We start from the raw sequence: 22040 nt of genomic DNA, 5'->3' as shown, positions 1-22040 counted from the left end.
TCTTTACTTTTTCATTTCTCAGTTACAAGTACTTATTTAAGCACTTTCTTTTCTGATACTTTAGAATCTAAATATTTAACGTATGAATGGAATTCTCTAGTCATATTTATAGAACATGTTTGTTAAATATGTACCCATAGGGAATCAACGCACAGTTTATATTGATCCTTTAAGCATGCTTGATACATGAGTCCATAGCGCTGAATAGCTTCATAATATGATAGAACTTTTGCTAGTATTATACGAACAATAATTCTACAAGTTAAAGATTTCAACTAAATAATAAAAATGAAACAAGTCAAAGTATTTGGTTCGTTGTTTACATATAAAATATTGTAATTATATCTACCAGATGTTCAGCATCTTATGAGAAGGTGGAAAGATAAAGAAAAAATAAAAATTCAATTTTTAATTTAATAAAATACAGTAACAACGAATCTATTCAATTAGAAAAATCATATATAGAATCATAAAAAATGGCTTAATTATTACATTATTAATATACCTCAATATTTAAGTATTCATTTTTCTATAAAACCTATTTTTATAGTTTTTTTTTTGCAATTACATGATTCTACATGGTAAAATAGAGCGAAACTAAAGAATCCCGAAAATGTGTGTGAGGCCTTGTTTTCGAGTTATTAGCTGTTAAAGACCAATCTAAAATGCAAGAAAAATGTGTCTGACTATATAGAAACACATTCTACTGCTAGTATGCATCAGCTAGCCCAGGCATCACCAAATTAGTAGAATAAGTCTACGCATAATCAGACACACTTTACTTACATATAACAATTAATATCTCAACAACGACACCTTGAACACAATTTTGTAATTATTCATTTTCGTTTTATTTTAGCGTGTAGAATTAATTCTTAAAATTTGATACCTGTGTGGAACACTTTGTACGTCTATGACTGTAATTGTAAAACAGCATTATTTACATATACATTTTTATTTTCGGAATATAGGTATTCAAGATTTTGAACCTCAATTCTGTATTATATTCACTTTTCATTATATTCTCGAAATATTCGTTTATTCAATCTCTATTTTTCTTTTTAATGCAAATTTGATTCTAGACGTCAATCAAGGCACAGACTGAAATTTTTTAGAAATCTACAGTATGTTGTTTCCCATTACAGTCACATATATGCATTCACTTATAGGAGCGGAAGTAGTAGGTTATTCAAATGGTATGATGTTTTTTTCTGAATGTCCTGGAGCAGTCATTTAACTACATTTCAACTACAATGCGTTATTCACATCACATAGCTTTGTTCATATGCTTGTTAACTTATCTGTGCACATACGTGTTACTTTTTAGTGTGTGCATTCTTCCTGCTGCGCTGTCATGAGCCTATTGAAATATTTTCAGAATTCATAGAGGAAAGGAAGCAGTTATTGGAACTCGTTGGACCAGAATTACAATCAATGTACGATGACATGGGAATTGAGGTAAGGAGAGGAACAATTCAATTTTTTAAATACGAACACTTCCATAAAGCAAGTCTTTTAGTCCAACATAATGAAAAAATTGAAATTAATTTTTATGTAAATTATGATACGCGAGAATTAACGTATAGATAGCATATAAATAATATGTAAACTTATGATGTGTGAATAACAAGAATAGTTTTCTATTTTCTATCTTTCATTTTACGTAAAAAATGCAAATGATTGACAAACAAAAAACAATGCAGGTTCTGTTGGTGGATATGCAATATGCAACGAACGCGAATCCTGATAGAAATCCATTTCTAGCTGAATATTTTCTTGACGAAATACGAGCCGCTCATCAGCACTCAAGGGGCTGTTTTCTACTGGTAAGATGTAAATTAAAAAAGTTGGAACAAAGGAAAGAATAGCTGATCGAAAAAGAGATTGTTATCAAATGATTTGAATGCAGATCGACTGATTTTGAAGATATTTAAGAAAACATTTTCAAGCAATGTCATTTGCATTAGAATCGGTTGTTGGTTCTTTCAACAATTAATTCAAGCTTGTCGTCATCCATTTTAATTTCAAGCTAGCCTCTGCGTTAAATTGATGCAGCCATTTCCATTTCAATTCAGCCAAGTTGAAAGCAGATATTAAGCAAAGGTTTATTAATTATGAATCTGAAACTAAAAACTGGCAATTGATATACTACTGCAGTATATCGCTATAAAGAAATCGATATTGTCAGAAATCATAATCAAAATTAAAAATTTTAATTTTGAATAAAATTATATTCGAAATATTAATTGTAAATAACTTTTTTCTTATTTCCAACATTTAAAAATTTTCATTTTTACTATACACTAATATTTATTATTATTATAAAGTATAACGTAACTCCAGATATTTTTCTGGAAGTTTTAATAGTTCTTTATAATTTATTTAACGTAAACATATTCTTTTCAAAAATTATGTTCCAAATTTTTTAACTCTTAAGACAGTTGAACCTGAACAACTCGAATCTCAAGGAAAGAACTAAAAACTTTCAGTAGACTTTGAGACATTGGGTTTCATCTTATCAAAGTTTTCAAGTATTGAGAGTTTATTATATTTGACTTATCCAGATTTTCTATGTACAAAGATTAATATTTCTCGAATTTTAGAGGTTCAAAGAAAAACAAAGTCTACTTTTAGAAGTCAATTATTTATAGTATAAACATAATTATAACACGAATTTAAAAAAAAATGGTAGTCTTCATTTTATGTGTAGGTATATCTAAGCTATTATGTTCATTTAAAAAATATGCAGCTTCACTTTGCATTAAAGTAATAATTATATGTGTTTGCCACTGCACGATATACACATGTTCCTAGGGATATGTATACAGTACCAAATACTTGACAAAATTTCACAAGTTTGGAAAAGTATAGTTTTATTGATAGTAATTGGTATTTATTCTTTATGTATATTTGTCTCATATTACTAGTATAGTTTTGTCACAGACCTTATCCCAAATGATTATTATATACATTTAACAAATACGGATGAGAATAACATTTGATAAGTAAAAAAATCTGTTTCAATCAAAGTGTCCAAATACTTAAGCACAGTATTATACATACAGAATGTTCAGCTATAAATAGGGGAAAATTCAAGAAGTAATTCTAGACAACAAAATCAGACGAACATAAAGAATATCGAAATTGCAATTTAGCCTTTGTCTGCTATTGATAAACGTTTAAGAATTGTTACAATCTGCTTAAACTCGACAAATCGAATAATACTATCATCAGTATGAAGCTGTAGCAAAGATGAGACCAGGAGGGGCGGTGATTACCATAACCATTGTTCAAGACGAGAATAGTAGTATCGAACCGTAGCTACATATCTACAATAATCGCGTACATGCTGAATGACTGTGTGAAATGAACATGTAAGGTAACACATTGGAACAAACATCAAATAAGAATAACTTCGAACAAAGAAAGTTTACATATCAATTTGCAGAGGTTTTCAGAGTAAAGTAGAAGGGAACAAATAAAATTGTAGTCTTATAGAGATTCGAGTTGTGTACTGAGGTTCGACTGTGAGTACCATGTGTCGATCAAGGGTGCTCTTAACAAATTCAAATCGCTATTTTATTGTTATGTAAGCTATTGGTGGGTGACGAGTACAATACAGGATGGCTGCCAACGAAATTCAGCGTAGAAACTTTTGAGATCCTGATTAGTCACTGTACTTCGCTGGAGGAGTACTACGAGCGCAATGACAACTGTTATATCTTGAAGGCTGGAAGGTAGTCACGTTTTATTATAGTATTTTGTAGGAGAGGTATGGAAATGGCGAGGGCGTGAAAGGGTGCAATAAAAAGTGAAGGGACGTTGACTTTATTACTATAATCTCAGTGCCCGCAACTTCTTGCCATCTCTGTCTTCGTTGGGACGTCCTCATTTTTTCTCTCTTCCCCTTCTCTATTAGCATACTTTTTACGAGTCCCTCCCAGCGTAGTTTATCGCAAGACTTTGTTCGTTTAAGTCTTTCATTTTCTTTCCTCGGGATCTTTTCTAATTTTCATAATGCACAGTCTTTTTTTACTTCGATATCCTTTTCATTCCGTTTTCGCTTCATTTTTCAAGCAAAACTATGCATTATTAAAGTACTTCAAACAAAATGTAGAATTTTCTTTTATTAAGTATTATTATCAAACAGCGGATTTTGCAACAAAGTGTCATTAATATGTTTATTAATAAACTCCAAAATATACATACATATTTTATTCAATAAATACAGATTCAAAGAGTGTGGTAAGATCTTGATTAACTGATTTACTACAAAACTAGTTCTTGAAGCACTGTCCTGATGGTTAATTTTATTATTCTCGCGAGATTATTATTAATCCATAATTCAAATTGTACTCAATATTTTACTGTATTGTTATTGTTATTACATCAAGTAATGATAGTTTTGAATACAAAATACAGTGAACAGTTGAGACTTGGTTAATCAAGGTTCTTCGACTGTATTTACAATTACAAATTTCACTTTACTCAAATAAGTATGATATAAAAAATTTTAATAGATTGGAGACCGCCAACAGCAATTGGCAAAGTGAGGAACCGACAATAAGAGAAACTCTGAAAAAGGTTGCAGAATCTATCGTTTCTGAGGGATGTGATAACGAAGAAATTAAGAATATACTAAAAAGCACTGCACAAAGGCAACTCGAGTACGGTTTAAGTAAGTTACCAGAAGAAAATATTGACAACAAATTACACGATCTTATTAACGTTCATCTTTAATCATAAACAATGAAAAATGACCAAATACGTTCAAATCTTGCATCCTTGGTGTCTTCATAATTATTCACTCTAGACCTTTTAATTCTATTTTGCAAGTGAAATTAAATTAAACTAAATACTTCGAAATTTTCTGATACTCCAAGTATCTGACATTTCTGATAGACTATCACTTTATTTTCATTCAAATCCAATCAGACCAAAATACTATTCAAACGCCTTAACCTGATTCAATGAATGCAGTCATAAAATTACAATTTTAATTGGTAATTATAGTTTGAAGATCTGTAGAATTTAAAATCATTATCTCGAACCTTCTACTATATTATTCTCATTTTCGTACTTTTTAATGCTCCCTCAAAAACTTTCAGAATTAGACGAAAAGGGGGATGGCATTGTAGCAGTGACGCGCACTTGGAAATGGAAGAAAAGCCCAAGGGCAGTGGCGTCGTTGAAGTCTCTAATAATGGACAGTCTACCTTCCGACAATATAATTAACGTAGAAGTAGAGCAGAAAGCGGGTGGAATTAATCCTGACACTAGAGTTCATAGGGGGTACTTGGTGCATCTTTGCCGACTGGTTATGAATCGAGTGCAGAGCCTCGTTAATGCTTCTATCGAGGCGGATCCAGAAATAAAAAGCAAGAAGAAAATGGTGCAGGAGATTTACGCGGAAAGCTTGATGCATCTCGGCCTGCTCAGAGATATTAAACCCAGCGATGATAACGAGAGAGTTCAACAGATTAAGGAGCTCTTAATTTCTGGTAAGGAAAGTTTTCAGTCATTTCAAACTCTGAAGTACTTCAATTCTAAATTAAATTTTAAGTAGGGCATCATTGTTTCTGTATCTATATGATAGATAAAAAGTTACATGTTTGAAACAATGAAGTTGGTATAGTACAATGTTATCTATTCAAGTTAACAGAAAAACGTATGTAAGTGTTTGAATAAAGAAATTTGTCATATTAAATTTTATTTATTTAATTAGAAATCAAGAAAATTGACGTTTATGTATATATTTACAAGTCTTGTTTTTCTTGGCAAAATTACACAAATTTGTAATAAATGTGTATACACATATACTCCCATGTTCAAAAGTATCTATTAGGACATTTACAAAGTGAACAAGAACTAAGCAACATTTTAATTCGTAATTATTCTTTTGACGTAATTATTAAATGATAATTTAGTTTTTCGTTAAAAAATTCTTCAGTATTTGTATAAAGGAATCCAATCTAAAATATTCAACAGGTAAATCGCAGAAACACGGACCGATATTGATAAAAGGGGGCAAATACTCTGGGAAGTCATCGTTGCTCTCTAGAATTTACACGGATGTGTCTTCTTGGTTGAATTGCACAACCTTTCAAGTCGTCCGACTCTGCTCTTCAACGCCTCGATCAGCGTACAGTTTGGAGTTGCTTCGAGTGCTCTGTCAGCATATCGGCTTCCTTTCTGGTCTATTGGACGGAAATCTTCCCAAAGATGCTTCCTTTGACCCCCTTTATTTGAACATCTGGCTGGGTCAAATTATCAGACGAATCGAGCAAGAGCCAATGAAAGAACAGTTAGTGATCCTCATCGATGATCTTCATCGATTGCACCCCTTGGAATGCGATATCGTTGCTGCTTTATCATGGCTACCATTAACATTACCACCAGGTAATATAAAAAATTCATTATTTTATTTATTTACATTTAACATTTTATTAATCGTAGTAGTTCTCTATAAATAGAAAATTATTTTCCTTTTCAAATTTTTATTTTACTAAATTTTAATAGTATTTGATTGGAATAAAATTATTATAAAAATTGAAGGACATATGTGGACCACCTACATAAATAAAAACTTAAGAAAAGATACACTTCAGGACAAAATAAAATTGAAACATATCAATATTATTTTTGTTTACATTATTTAAGAAAAAATTTGCTTTTTCATATCAATTTCTTAAAACACTACTTTTAGTACTATACTTTACTTTATCAAATTAATTGATTTATTACATGCATTAAACTTTCAATTAAGTTAAAACAACACATAAGAAATTTTAATCTAATTTGCAATATTGCATATTAAATTAATTCTTCTGAAGGATTTGTTTCGAGAGAATTGAAATTATGGTAAAACTACAAATAAACATAATTTGTAACGTTTGTTTTAGGGTTGCATTTGGTGGTAACAACTGCACTTCCGCCGGAAATGTTGCGCCTAACGCCCATGCAAAAGGAAAGATTACGCGGCAGTGACATTTTAATCGAACTCCAAGATTCGACCACCGATTTGAACGAAACGGAAACTGTGTTTGACACGTTAGAGAAACTCGTAGGCGAGTATGCTGCAGACAGAATTGGCTCGATTTTGGCATCCACAGAATATGGTTTATCTGAAACGGAAGTCCTCGAGATGATCATGCCAACTGGAGGCGATGGACCTTTATTTCTCGAACAAGGAGTTTTCAATTTCTCAACATGGTGCTTGGTTAGAAGATCGTTCGACGAATTTTTGAGGGTAATTTAAAACAAGAATTTTTAGTCTTTTTATAGGAAATCTGGCTCGTTTTTCTAGAGAGAATATTTTCTTGTTGCAAGCTATTTTTTTTAGGATAATTTTCCTTAGAAAAAATTGTAAATGCGCCTTCTATATCTTTCTATTTTCTAAACTCTCGATATAAGCAAAATTAAGCATTTTTAAATTTCTCTTTGAGTTCTCTTTTTTATTGAAGAATGTGTTAAGCATTTGCCTTTGATAACAACTATATAATGTAAGGACTTTAATAGATGTCCTACAATGTTTTCAAATTTTTGGGAAACCTAGAATACGAAATGAAGGATTAATTTTTGCTATTTTTCATATTTTCTATGTTATTGAATATTGTATGCATTCTCTAACTTTTTGCATATTTCAAATATCCAAAAAAACATAAAAATCTGTAGTCTATTGATCATTATCGATACCAAGAGTCGATATTTTCAATTCAAGGTTCGAGTTTTAAGTGGAAAGTTACTTTTCTCGTGGCGATACACAATTCGAGATCTGGCTCGAAAGAGGTATTTCCCCAATCAAGAAATCCTGAAGAGCTACCACGGCGAACTCGCGGAGCTTTTCTTTTCGGAAGACTTCGAAGAGAAGGACGACAAGTCATCTCCAGAGGAAGAGACGCCTAAGAAGGAAACGCCGTTTCAAAGTAGACCGAGATCGCACAATACAACGTACACTTTGAGGCACGTTGAGGAAGCTTGGTTGCACCTTTTACGAGCTGGCGACGTGGAGAAATTGAAAAAGCTAGCAGTCTGCGCCTTCGATTTCCTTCTTGCGGCGGTTCAAATGATCTCTGTTAGTTATCTGAGGTGTGTTCTAGAACACTCGAGGAGATATCTTCTTGAGAGGGATTTGGAGCTAGTTTACTATACTGTGAGGAAAGCCAGCGATATTTTAACCAGGGACCCTCTACAACTGGGAGCTCAACTTATTTGTTGGCTGAGACCTGTTGCTGAAGATGGTGGTGACTTGGTGAGTAACTGTGTACCTAGAGTATCTTGTTTGGGAAGTTATACTGGATGTTCCAGCTAACAGTAAATTTAAATATTTATAAATGACGAATTTTTTGTTCCAGGTTAGTAGAATGGTTACAGCGGCAATGGCTTGGTGCGATGGTTTCACTGCGCCGCTATTGGTACCACTAAATGGTTGGCTTCAGCCACCTTTGCCTCTCCAAATTCGCACTCTGTCTTGTCCACAAGGGGTGAAACTTGTTGAGGCTGCTCCGTCTGGTCAGCATGTTATTATTGTTCCTTTCCAAGGCGATGCTCAACTCTGGCACGTGATGTCTGGTCAGCTGGTTCACACGTTCAAAGGTACTTTAAATGTGAAGTACATATTTTATTCAGTTGCGTATCTGTAGAATGATTTGGCGAATGGATTTTTAAAAATTGGAATAATTAATGAAGCTACAGTATTAAGAAGGGCTGTATGTTCTATAACTGTATATTCAAAATAATGTAAACTTAAAACTTTAAAGGTAGTTTTCTTGAAACCACATTTTTTACTCTCACATCTAGCAGATCTCTGAAACTATTCATTCAACTATTTTCAAATTTGAACAAATTATTCCTTACAAAATTATTTATAAAATAATGTATGCCTTTTTTTAATACCTTAATTTATTAACATGTTAAGAACATTTAAAGTTCATATTTTTCAATGAAAAATTTTTTCCTTCGAACGCTACCGTTTTCTAATTTTTCAAATTTATTTAAAAATCGTAACCTACATTTATGAAGAATGAATTTTACAAATTTGAAGTTGACTGAATAAATAGTTTCATCGATTGAGTTACTGTCCCAGAAAGATAAACTGAATCATTATAATTTAATTTTTGCAAACTGAATAAAAAATGGTCGTATTAAATCTTTTCAGGTCATTCGAATCCAATCTCGTGTTTAGCTGTTACGCAACACTCCCAATATCTCCTGACAGGCTCTGAAGATACTTCCATTATAGTGTGGGACATGAAAGAATTAACTTTAAAGCTGAGAATTCAGGAGCACATCGCTCCTGTCCTGTCCCTAACAGCAGCCCTCAAGAATTCTGTGATTGTCAGGTTTGAAAGTTTACTTAACTTTTTTAGAAATAGATACTCATCAGATATTTTGAAGCTTTCGCGACTCGTTATCATTTAGTTCTCACGTTTGAGATTTTAAAGTTGTAAACCGCAACTTTTTGAAAGGAATTTTCAAGACTTTCAGGAGTTCTAAATTCTAAAACATTTTCAAAGTAATTTGAATTTTTCATGGTACACTTATACAGATTCGGAGCGATTCAAATTGTTTCAGTTGCCATAACTAACATTAGTATCAGCTAAAAAAAGAATTCCTAATGAAGCTAACTGGGCTGCTTGCAAAACCTTCAGAAATTCCTCCCAAAAGATCAAAAGCCTGAACAGTGAGACATTCATCAAATGGATGTAAATTAATATAGTTAATGTACCTATAATTTACACATGTCAAACGTAGTTATTAAATTAAACTAAAATAACATTTCGATTAGTGATACTAAAATAGATTAAATATTATTTATCCCTAATCAAGGTTGGATAACAAATTTCGTTACTATTTTAACAAAATAAAGATAACTTTGCTTCATTATAATCGAAGCAAATTGACTTGCGACTATTTTAACTTTTTGATCGCTACGAATAAAACTCTTCAATATTTCTTTATTCTATTTAGTGGAGGTGAGGATTCAAGAATAATTGTCACGAGCTTGCTAACTGGCGAGGTCTTGATCAAAGTTGATCATCACCGAGGACCAGTGACTTCCATCCGCGTCGATTCTGCTGGGGAGATTCTCGTCTCTGGTTCGGCAGATTGCACCGTCTGTTTATGGTGTTTGGAAAGATTCACGTTGTTGAAGAGCATCGTCTTGCCTTCGCCAGTGACAATGCTAGACGTGTCGGCGGATTCTGTATTCTTGCTGGCCGCCTGCGAAAACCAGAAACTGTACCTGAGGTCTCTGGCAACGGGAACAGAGATTCACACGTTGAGAGGTCATCAAGATGAAATTAAGAGTCTTTGCTTGGCGAGGGACTGCAGGAGAGCCATTGCTGGTGGAACGAAGGGCAAGATCTCTGTTTTCGATATGCACAGCGGAAGATTGATAAAAACTTTGCCTGCAAACCCCTCGTCAGACGTTACTGCAGTTAAGGTGAGAGGAAATTTGGAGCTTAAATATTTCGAGTAATTTTTTCAATACTCTGAAAAATTTCCAGATATTTTAGTTTCTTTAGAATAGCATTTTTGATATTTTCTTTAAAATAACAAGAACTAAAAAGTTTGAATTATTAAGTTTCTGATCGGAATTTTCTGAAACTAAACTAAAAATAGGTAATAAGGTAATTGAAATTGTTCATAAGGTCAACTTGAAAATTAAAATGATTACTCTCTCCTTATTTTAGTTACACAAACAATCCCCTAATAATTGATCATGAAAAACAGTATTGAAAAAAATGACAATGTAAGAAATGATGGATTGATAGAATCAATTTGTCTGAAAAGGTAACAGAAAAGGACGACTTTCTGATAACTGCTGCCGGGGACCGAGTCACGTATTGGAGCTTTCGTGGAGAAGAGGCGCCCTCGAAACCCCCAAAATCTGGTAAACAAGAATTCCTGCACCCCCATACAGCTCCTATCTCTTGTTTGGACATATCCAGGGATGGAGCAATGGCAGTTACCGGTGGCGTTGATTCTCTCGTGAACCTTTGGCAACTGAACACCCACGAGTTGCTTTCCACTTTCGAGGGACATATTGCCAGCGTCACGTGCATCGCATTCTCCGCTTCTGGTTTATTTGTTGCTTCAGGTAGGTACAAAATTTAATTAGCGAAGCGACTAAAAGTAGCTTCTAAGAGCTCTCAGAACAATTTTTAATGTAATATTACGAAACCAATCTATATTTGAAGATACGATTGGACTTTTGTAACTCGAATCAAGAGAAGAATTAAAAAGTTTGAATTATTTCTGATTGAAGTTTTCGAGTACAAATGAAATTTTATTAGATTACACGTTTGCAGCTTTATTATCAAATCGTTTAATACAGGTTCGGAGGACAAGACAGTTCGTGTTTGGGGCTTAACGTTAGGTTTAGTGGTAGCTACATTTAAGCACCAGTCACCTGTTACGAGCGTAACAGCCATGTTCGATGGACGAAGAATTGTCAGTTCTGACAGAGGAGGTGTAATTCGAGTGTGGGCTGCTGACACTGGCATTCTCATTCATTCAGTATCTGGTCCAGGCCGTTGTTTTACAGTTGCCTCTGATATGAGGTACCTATGACTAATTAATTAAATTTTACTTTCTACAGCGTTCCTAATTTTCTATTTCTTCGAGCACGAGTTATTTATAAAGGGAAGGCATGGGTGTAGAGATCACTTTTGAAACCACAATAAGTGGAAATTATAATATACAACTAGTGTTAGAAAACTCTAATAGGGATTCTACCCTGTTAATAAGTCTTATTTGTTTACACACGACAGTATGATCTGTTATTCGATTTTTCATCCGAAATCCGAAGTTTCAAAAGCGATTTCCAAACTCGTGCCTTCCTCTTGTTAGCCTTGCCTAGACGTAAATTTCTAATTATTTTTCAACTACTTATCTTGCTTCCGCAAATTGCACAAATTTTTCTCGAGAGAAGTCCAACTTCTTTCTTTTTGGGAAAAGTCAACTTGCATCCTTTACAAACTGAACTTACTACACTTGCAAACTAACTTGAAGCTTTTGCAAGCTATCTTATGAGACGAAAGTTTGTAATTGGTAACGAATATCGGGAATAGTTAATCACAATATCTTATAATTATATTTAATCACGTACACTTATTTTTCAGCCTACAATAATGTATTTTCAGGTATGCAGTATGTGGCTCGGGAGACAATCAAGTACGAATAGTGAGTTTAGGAGCGGGACCTGAAGAGAAGTACCAAGTGTCGCATTCTCAAGACATTACTTGTTTAGTGGTCACACCAGATTCTCGATCTCTAATTACAGGTTCGATAGACATGAGCTTGAAAGTATGGCAGCTCGCTGGAGGCAAATTATCCCAGGTTCTTAAATTCACCATTTAATACCAACATAAGAGAAGGTTGCCAAATTTGGGCAACTGAAATATTTTTTACTGTAGGCTGATAGTAAAATATTTCTAATATTTCAGAAGTTGTGGAAAAAATGTTACTGCTTATTTCTTCAAGATAATGTAATTTATTTTTTCTAAGATACAATGCAAAGAGTTAAATAGGTAGTTTTTTATAATTATGACATTTATAATCTAGGCAACTTCACTAAATAATTCACAGTACTTCACTCAACCTTATTTTTCGGAAAAAGTTCTAATCTCAATACAGTAAATTGTAGCTTAATTAATGAACTTTCAATATATACAAATGAATGTTGTACTACTTACTTCAAAACAATTTAAAAACTTACACTTTGATGTTAAAATATTAGAATCTCAATTATTAAGACGAATTACGCTTGTTCATTTAAACATCAAATTGATGCTGTATAGAACTGATGATTTCATTAACTCAGTATGTAAGCAACACATATTTCCTATTATATCGTGCAAATTGTTTATATATCACAAGTTACAGTAGTGGTCCAATCTAGGCGTCGGCAAATTCAGCAACCTTCTCCTAATCCCCTGAAACAATGGAAAAATTAGTAAATGATTCGATCTAGGTCCTAGTGGGCCACACGGATCATGTAACTTGCGTGGCAGTTTCCGTCCTCGATAAATCCATCGTAGTCTCTGGCTCCAGAGACGCGAACCTCATCGTTTGGGACATCAACACTGGAACAGATCTCCATACACTAAAGGGTCATTTAGGCTACATAACATGCGTGAAATTGTCGGGCGATGGTACCCTCGCGGCTTCTGGAAGCGAGGACAAGAGTCTGATCATCTGGGACACGAAGAAAGGCTGTTCCCTGAGCAGCATCATGTTGCACGTACCAGTACTGAGTCTCGAATTAGCCACGGACCTTTCGAGGCTTGCTTTGCATCTACTCGAGCATAAGTGCATGCCTATTCTCTGTTTGCATAATACGCCAGCACAGTATGTTAAGCTACCAGATTACGTCGCGCCCTGGTGCGATGTTAGAGATCTGAGACCACCTGGCCCAAAGAGGCCCAATAAAAGATTATTAAAGAAGGAGATATCGCTAGACAGTGACACGTGGCGTAGGAAATATGGCCATCTTACAGCAGGTGAGTATTGAATTTTGTGTTATTTATTCACTGTAAAGTTTACATGATCTTTACGATTTTTTCAAACTATCTCTTTATCTCAATTCTAATATGATACTGTAGGTGCCAATAAAATTGCAATAATCGCTAAAAATAGTGTTTGGTGAATATAAAAGTAATTATAAACATGTTACCTAAATATATCTAAATTGTTATATATACAAATCAGAAGTTTAGAAAAGGCAATTAGGGTGTTAGAAAGAATTAGTGCCATTTTTGAGGCGTATTGACATAGTACCTATTAGAAAAAGTAAAAGATAGGTCTATGTTCAGCACGGGAGTATAAATAATTAATTTATTATTAGTGAAAACGAAAACAGAAAGATTTAAATCGATTCAATTTTTAATACTACTTACTCTTCAAGTTTAGCACTTCTCTAGATTTTCTGTATGTCTAATCAATAATCACAAATAAAGGTAATTCCTTACATGAGATTTTGTTTTTAAAAAGAAGTTGCTTTCGACGTAATGAGTAAAATAAATAAATAAATACATAATTTTAAGCAATGAATGTAAGCTCCTTTATTACGTATTTAGGAATATCTACGTCATCGATAGAAAATCTACAACGACGATTTAGTGTTAGCGCTTCAATGGATGAGATTAGTAAAGTGGGATTAGCGAATAGCCCATCAGGCCTTGGGCCAGAGCAGGCTGCCCTTGCCCAATCACAGCATTTCGATCAATTAGAAGCCCTTTGGAATAAACAGTCACCACCTTCTAGACCACGCTCTTACGGTAGAACATTGTCCAAGCAAAGTTCGTTACAAGCTACACGAATATCTGACTCTGAGGAAGAGGGTAAGTTTCGGCCCTATTCAGAAATGTAGACCAGCACTTTACATATTCATACATCTGTGATTTCACAATTCGATCGATAAATTGAAGAACAGTACAAGTCAAAATTAACCATTTTCTTGTACTGTTCTTCAACTCACCGATTCAGTTGAGAAACGTGGTTTGTGAAGTAGACATTGAAGTGTCTTTAACTTGTTTAACAAAATTCTTTTCAGGTGTACCAGATTAAAGTAATATTTCATTAGAAAATAAACGGACTAAGTCTTGAAAAGTCTTAATCGTTGTACCTTTCTATCTTCCGATCGTCTTTCGAGAAAATAAAAAAGGAGAAAATGTTATAAAAAAAAAGAGTACGTCCTTATAAGAAACTAAATTACGAATATTTCGTGTCTGATGCAATAAATATAAATCTATATATAAATATATGAATACACATGTATATCGATATTAGAGAAGAAATAAATGAAAGTTATTTATTTTTATCTTTCATCCCCACCTTTTCAAGGATCGTTTCTAATGGAGAGTATAAATAAATTACGTTTACGTATTTGCTTGTTTTTTAATAAAATTTTTGTTTTTTTTTTACAAGAATATATCTATTTGCATAACAAAACACTGTGTTAGTAACATCGATGATACTTTAATTCTTAATTAATAATTTAATTCTATAAAATTTGTCCGTTATAAAGTATTCGCGTGAAAATTATGTGTATAGATTACAATCCATTGTTCGATTTTTCTTTGTAATAATTTGCAACAATTCTCCAAGCCTTCGGTGCCATGAATCCTTCTGGTGGCTGTTCACCAGATTTTGCTAATTCTGAAACAAGGAAATTTGTATCAATATAAATAAATCAGATAATTAAATTATTGTGTAAAAAATTTTTATTGTGAAGAATTTATCTTCACTTATAATTTCACAAGAAAGCTGTTCACGGAAAGTGTTACTAAGAAAATAAATGTTATAACGAAAAATATTACCTTTTTCTAGATTTAAGTTTTAAAATTTTTTACTTTGAAAAAATTAATATTATCATTTTCAGAAGAAAAACTTGAATTTTTTTACTATTTTACAATGTAATATGTATGTTGCCATACTAATCTAATTACAAATTATTAAAAAAAACAAACCTCGCATTTTAGTTCCCGATATGAAACTGAAATCCTGAGATCGTTCTGGTTCAAAAAATGCCATCTTTCTTGCCCTGTTATCGTATGCAGCTACCCTAAATGGGATTATTTCAAGATTCTGGAGACCTGGTGCCATCGACAGGACTCTCGAGCCGTGCGTAGGATCATATAAATTGCCTAAATCAGAATCAAGAAGAATTTACTTCATGGTATATCTCTTCATTCATTCATTTATTAGAAAATATAGTGCAGGAAACATGCATTATGCAATAACTTGAATAATAAAAATTACGCTGTAAAAACTGTCTATTAAATAAATGAAAATTACATTGTGCCATCTTGAAAAATGACTGAATATGTAAGAAAAATTTCTAAATTCTTGGTCTGTAATTGTATAATAATTCTTTATTTTGAAGATCGCCTAAAGTCGAAGAAATACAAGCAGAAATACCCCCCTAATGTAGACGTTCGCTTAACATATATGAATGAACTTGTAAAATTTGTTACATTGCAGTATAACAAATAAATAAAAATGAGGTTTTACCATCTGGAGTTTTAGATTTATCTGGATGCGGCAAGCCTGCTGGATCACGACCAACAATGTAAAAATTTGCACCACCTATCATTCTTGCTTTAGCATGCCACTGAACCTACAAAAAGAATATTAACATTCTTCACTGAAAAATCGATCTATTTATATAAGAAATATCAAAGTATAATAATAGAAAAACTAGTACTATGATGTACATATTTATACAGCAAAAAATAGCCTGATGTTATGCTAAAAATAGATTAAGCTGAATATTATATTGAAAATAATATGATCAATTGAAAATCGAAGCCAACGAATTATGAATATTCTTCTCTGCTATAGTTTAAAACTTCCAGTATTAACCAGAAAAATTGTTAATACCTCAGTAGGTCCAGCATACATCATTGGACTTGGGAATATAGCAAGAATAGTATCTGGATGCAGCACACCTTCTTCCAAAACACTTTGATGTTGATTTATTCTTACTGACAATGGAACATCGTCTTCCTTCGTCCATCCCCCCAAAGGATGTAGCAGAAGAACTGGCTTTTTGAATCCACGTTCTTCCACAAGGTATTTTCTCGTATCCTAGTAATAACTTTATTTTATTCTTTGCTTTCATTACAAATCGATATTATGCTAATATAAAACTTTGCTCATAAATTTTTATTTCTGACTCGGGACTTATTCTACTGACTTTGCCGTGTCTCACCCAACTAATGCACGCTGCCAGTAAAATAAGTCCCAAGTCAGACATATTTCAGGCGTATTTTAGGTGTCCCTACAATAGTTAATAACTCTAAAACGAAGCTGCAAATCCAATTCCATGATTTTTGATTTTCGTCCTATTTTGACTTGTAAAATCACCCCTTAAAATTTCTAATACCTCTAATAAGGCCGTAGTTATTGAAAAGTAATTTACTTAGTATTAATTAAGAACAGGAACACTTTTTCGCTACACAAATGCAGAACAGCGCATACAAATAACGTAATTAAATAAAGCACCTAATATTAATTAACCAAACCTGCATTAGGAGTGCATGACCATTATGCACAGGGTTCCTTAATTGAAAAGCAAATACAGCATCAGCGCTCATTTCATTACACTTCTTCCGTATCTCATTGGGAGTAAGTCTGTATTTGTCAAGACCATCGTTCCATCGAATTCTTTCAAAAACCTCTAAGTCTCCACCAACTAACCAATCGCCCGATGTTTGAATCATTTTAACATATGGATGACCCGAATCATTCGTTCCATATTGTCTGCAACATCTATTACAATTTCCTTTTATTAGAAATTAGGAATCTTAAATGAAAAAAGCAAAAATTAATTTGCACAAACATATATTGAACCCTTAACATACTAAAGTGGAGTCACAGGGACCAAAATGTATTTCTTCTTCAATATCTTTAAAACAATTTTAAAATAATTTTAAATTTTCAGCTTTATCAATTAAAATTTTTATTCTTATTTTATATCTTCATATTAAAGATCCCATTTTCCAAAAACTTAGGTATGCTCATAAAAAGAATAATTTAGAATATTTTAGAACCTTTCTTCCTTTCGATGAGGAAAAAATTCTGGTCTACGTAAAATTGCAATAGGTCGGCCTTGATGCTTCAGAGTTAATGCTGATACATTATTACATCTTTCCTTCTGAGTTGTGTCAACTGGAAGAACAATTGGAATCGATTGGTTGATAATATTTCCATTTCGCTGCAGGGTCTTGAAGTGTTGGCACTAATGAAAAAATGTTTTTTTATTAGATACAAAAATCGATTGCAAAAATGTTGTCAGATAGAATAAGCCTAATTTTCAATTCTTTTTTTATTCTATTTTATTTTATTTGTATGGATTATTAAAACAATAGGTACACAGCGTTTAGTTATAATTTCAATAAAAAAATAATATATTTTGCATGATCCAACTGAAATATCTTCACCTGTAGGTACTCATCCTCCCTCATAAAACCTCTGAGAGGACTTGCCCAGCCTTCCGCAAGCACTTGGACCCATTGCAAATCGATATCCGTAATCTCGATGCCTTTGAAATCAAAAAGTTGTATAGAGTAAATCCCGATTAATTATCATAATTGATGCTTAACTTATTCGAGAAGAAACTATATTAATTAAACAAGTTTTATTTACTGTAAATCTTGCATACGCACTTATAATTATCAGTTATTAACCAAAGAATGTATGGCTACATAGTAAAACCTCGATGAATGTAGAAAAATAAAGCTACAAATGTATACAAGTATCAAGGTCTTGCATAATGTATCTATTAGTATTTTTCATTACAAAATTTATACCTACACAATTGAAGCAAATATATGAGAAAACATAATTTTCTAAATATTAGGTCATCCCACCAACAATGCTTTTAAAAATTATTTTATTCGTAAAGAACTTAATGTTTACTGTTGTTTTTAGCCACAGCTCTGTTGAACATTATATTCTACTACCACTTCTTTCTTGTCAGATAATTTTTTAGGCTCTTCTCCGAATGATTCTTCATTTTTTTAGTTAAAATATATAACAGGAAGCCACGTTTCTTATGGGATAATCTAATATTTTTAAAAGTGTACTGAATGAAAAGAAATACATTTTGAATAAGTAATATAGAAACGTACTCATAAGATTCTCAGCTTCCCTTCTAACGTCTTCGATCCTATCGCTCTCGACGAACAACTCCTCTACAGATTCGCAAATACTTGGAATAATTCCTTCCTTTTCCAAAAGTTCGATCACCAACTTTGTAGATTTTTCCAGAGTTTGAACTTCAGTGTCCACAACAAGATCAGGACGCCTGGGTACTTCATATTCTTGGCCGACTCCAGTGAAACTTCTTATAATACCCTTTCTGGCCTTCTTGTACAATCCTTTCACGTCCCTCGATTCGCAAACTTCGAGAGAAGCCTTTACGAAGATCTCGAAGAATTTCAAATTCGATTCTTCGTGAACCTTCCTGACGAATTGCCTGTCGGCCTCGAAGGGGGAGAGGAAACTGCAAATGGTGATTATGCCGCAATCTGCAAAGAGTTTGGCCACTTCCGCTACTCTTCGAACGTTTTCTTCGCGATCTTCTTTCGTGAAACCGAGATTTCGATTTAAACCTCTGCGGATATTGTCACCGTCAAGACTGTAGGCTGGTATGCCCTGAAAAAAGTGAGTAAATTGAAAGTGTTTAATTTCTAAAAACCTAAGAATATAATAGTCATAATTAGAGAATATGATACAAGCCAAAGACCAAATGATTAACTTCATTTTTTCGATTTTGTTTGGCATATTCATAGTGGTTAAGAAGTGAATTAATTTGATTTTTGTAAACATCGTATGAGTCACTCAACTTTACCTGAGATATGAGATAATTTTCGAGTTGAAATGAAATCGATGTCTTTCCAGCACCTGAAAGTCCCGTTAACCAAATTGTACATCCACGAAATCCTTGATATTTCCCACAAGCTTCTCCTCGTTTCTCCCTCGACACATGGTGTACCTGTTGTGTCACATTTGTCGCAAGAATCTATGAACATATAAATGATGCATCAATAATCAAACAAAATGAGATTTTGTAGACAGAAATATTTTCACGAAACATTCATTTCGTTAACGATAGTTATTCCACTTTATGAACACAATGACTCCAATGTAGATAATTGAAGTAACATATGTAGTATAATTGAAGTAAAAAATCGTTTGAAAATAATTTATTTGAACTAAAAGTAAAATAAAGTTACGTTCTTTATGTTACTTATAAAATAAAAGTAATAATTCATTATTAAAATAATTACTTTTTATTGTATTTCAATTAATATAGGCTCAAGTATGTTGCATAATGCATAATCGAACAGAAATAAAATCAAAAACAGAAGGATAAATGATAGCTGATCTACCTTCTTCTGAGCACTGCGATCTTCCAGCAAAGAATTCACGTTCATTCCCATGGTTTAAATAATATTTAAAATCACTGCCTACAAATTACTTTATTACTAAGTATTTTCTCCTTCTTATATTCGGTCTTTTAAATTAATTTAATCCTTTCTTCAATGGTCGATTGATTCTCATTGACAGATTGTAATAATTTAGCAAAACTTAAACACCAACCTCGCGGTTTATAAACAAAGATAGTAGCATTGTTTAAACTATTTCATCAATTGTGAGGTATGCAAAGAAAGAAAGCGCGTCGATACATAGTTCGGCGTTGACTGCGGAAGATTCTGTCAAGCGAGAAAGTGAAACGAAAGTAACTGAAGCTGGTAGTGGGATCAAGGAATTTCATGGGAAGTCTTGAATATTAAAAATAATGAATATACTTGACAACTATCCACATTCTACTAAAACTGGGAAAAAATATACGAATCGGTGAGTCGAAGAACAGTACAAGTCCAAAATTAGCCAGTTTTAAATAATCTGAAAACTATATCTGGACCCCAAAATCAATGTGTGATAAGTCACACAGAAAACAAGTGAACTTAACACACTCTGGCTCTGGGATTCAAATATCGCATGTGTATTACAAAAATGACACAACTAAAAAAAATATATTTCTGCGAAAAATTATTTATTAAATACATTATGTTGACATAAAGAATAGTTTTACTTAATAAAAATTATCTTTCATGAATAATTAGTCTCAAAAATAGTTATGTGTTACTTGCATTAAATGATTTTCTAGTTAAATAATTTGTAAGTTACATTTGAAGAGTTCTCTGAATAAATTCTATAATTTTGGTCTTTAGTTAGTAAACTTTTTATAATGTATAAAGATGCATTTACCAAACTGATTTATAACTGTAATTCAAGAATCACGTTTTTTGAGTTGTGTCATTTTTTAAGTACATGTGCGATATCTAAAATGCACAGAACTACAAGTTGAAACCAAATATATCAGAATGTGACGCAATTTTTAAAAAGATAATAATATGTTTTAAATATGCTACAAATTGAAGATAATTAACGATTTCTTAGTAATAGTAAACGATTTATTAGTAACAGTTAGAGGAGAAGTTATGTAAAAATGAACGCCTGAAATTTGTTGGTGCATGAACGATAGCGATTCGTATGCGTTATACACACATTTTTCATGGTAAATAAAAAAGGGAGAAAACACATGACTAATAATAATCCATGATCTAGTTTCTCGAGAGCGCAACAAGTGTATTTTTGCGAAGTTCGGAAAAAAGTATCTTGAAAGTCGGTTATGAATCGACTATTTGAAACAGAAGAATTTCTTAATTACAAAATTACCTACTGTCTCTTAACCCTCTTTTCCATTGCAGTCATATGTTATATAGTATAATAGAAATAAAAAATCTTATTTAATTTCTTTATTCCCAACTACTGAAAAATAACAACATGCAAGTAAAACGAAATACTTTCTACTTTATTAACAAATATCAGTAGTTCTTTGTAGTAGCTAACTAATTTGGAGAAAAATGGCAAACATTTTGTATTATTAATATGCTTTGTTTTTTGATAATCATAAAGTTCTGTACACAATTGCGCATACTTGATATAATATGTTTAGACATATTATATCTGTAGTTACAATGAATACGTGTTCTGACGAATATGTTCGAACTATTTATCGTGTAAATGAGGCAAGTTCAAACATATTCGTCAGAAAATCAGTTCATCAGAAAACCACAGTGTAACTGCAACCTAATATTTAGTTAAAGACGTAACTGGGTTCATCTAATTAATTATATGATATATTTAATTATTTAAAGATAATTTGACTTTAGATGTTATAACTTGTACACTTTACATACACTCTGTGCAAATATTCTACAGGATGTCTCAAAATTGGTAGTACAAGATACAAGTGGTGATACTAAATGAACAGTGTCGAAAATATACAATAAAATTTTTTACTTTCAAAAAATAGTTATGCAATGTTATTAGTATTTAATTAGAAGCGGTAATTAGAAACTCGCAGCTTTAATAAGATCATTCCATACTTGCAACTGTATTCGTTGTCATTCAATCATATCTGCACCTACATTCTCTATTCCCTATAGTTCCCTACACTA

The 22040-nt window shown here is 32.6% G+C and overlaps 2 protein-coding genes across 2 annotated transcripts in view; one reads left to right on the top strand and one right to left on the bottom strand.

Annotated features, from left to right (window-relative positions):
* Nucleotides 1-14818, top strand: part of LOC143180213 (protein qui-1) — a 37159-nt gene extending 22341 nt beyond the window's left edge. Inside the window, exons 4-20 of the mRNA XM_076379777.1 lie at nucleotides 1379-1458; nucleotides 1704-1826; nucleotides 3595-3737; nucleotides 4521-4678; nucleotides 5109-5501; nucleotides 5989-6399; nucleotides 6903-7249; nucleotides 7721-8251; nucleotides 8355-8595; nucleotides 9158-9341; nucleotides 9970-10444; nucleotides 10795-11101; nucleotides 11339-11564; nucleotides 12147-12342; nucleotides 12977-13505; nucleotides 14082-14345; nucleotides 14558-14818. Of these exons, the coding sequence (XP_076235892.1) occupies nucleotides 1379-1458; nucleotides 1704-1826; nucleotides 3595-3737; nucleotides 4521-4678; nucleotides 5109-5501; nucleotides 5989-6399; nucleotides 6903-7249; nucleotides 7721-8251; nucleotides 8355-8595; nucleotides 9158-9341; nucleotides 9970-10444; nucleotides 10795-11101; nucleotides 11339-11564; nucleotides 12147-12342; nucleotides 12977-13505; nucleotides 14082-14345; nucleotides 14558-14571 (4622 nt within the window). The 3' untranslated portion in view covers nucleotides 14572-14818. The remainder of the gene's footprint in view (nucleotides 1-1378; nucleotides 1459-1703; nucleotides 1827-3594; nucleotides 3738-4520; nucleotides 4679-5108; nucleotides 5502-5988; nucleotides 6400-6902; nucleotides 7250-7720; nucleotides 8252-8354; nucleotides 8596-9157; nucleotides 9342-9969; nucleotides 10445-10794; nucleotides 11102-11338; nucleotides 11565-12146; nucleotides 12343-12976; nucleotides 13506-14081; nucleotides 14346-14557) is intronic.
* A 151-nt stretch (nucleotides 14819-14969) lies between these two features.
* Nucleotides 14970-19952, bottom strand: LOC143180215 (bifunctional 3'-phosphoadenosine 5'-phosphosulfate synthase). Its single transcript, XM_076379778.1, has 10 exons — nucleotides 19902-19952; nucleotides 19361-19531; nucleotides 18639-19164; nucleotides 17949-18049; nucleotides 17559-17746; nucleotides 17031-17277; nucleotides 16387-16593; nucleotides 16018-16123; nucleotides 15474-15650; nucleotides 14970-15162 (listed from the first exon to the last, which is right to left on the bottom strand). The coding sequence occupies exons 1-10, from the start codon at nucleotides 19950-19952 to the stop codon at nucleotides 15059-15061; spliced, it is 1878 nt and encodes a 625-aa protein (XP_076235893.1). The 3' UTR covers nucleotides 14970-15058.
* Nucleotides 19953-22040: the final 2088 nt, after the last annotated feature.

The sequence above is a fragment of the Calliopsis andreniformis genome, chromosome 6 (assembly GCF_051401765.1).
Source record: "Calliopsis andreniformis isolate RMS-2024a chromosome 6, iyCalAndr_principal, whole genome shotgun sequence".
Taxonomy (NCBI): domain Eukaryota; kingdom Metazoa; phylum Arthropoda; class Insecta; order Hymenoptera; family Andrenidae; genus Calliopsis; species Calliopsis andreniformis.
This window is presented reverse-complemented; position numbering and strand designations above follow the sequence as displayed.

Coding starts and splice junctions, on each gene's coding strand:
- LOC143180215 (XM_076379778.1), bottom strand. CDS start 19,952: ATGGGAATGAACGTGAATTCTTTGCTGGAAGATCGCAGTGCTCAGAAG. Junction 18,050..18,638: donor GGAAGCTGAGAATCTTATGA/GTACGTTTCTAT, acceptor TTGATTTCAAAG/GCATCGAGATTACGGATATC. Junction 17,747..17,948: donor GGGAGGATGAGTACCTACAG/GTGAAGATATTT, acceptor TTTTTTCATTAG/TGCCAACACTTCAAGACCCT.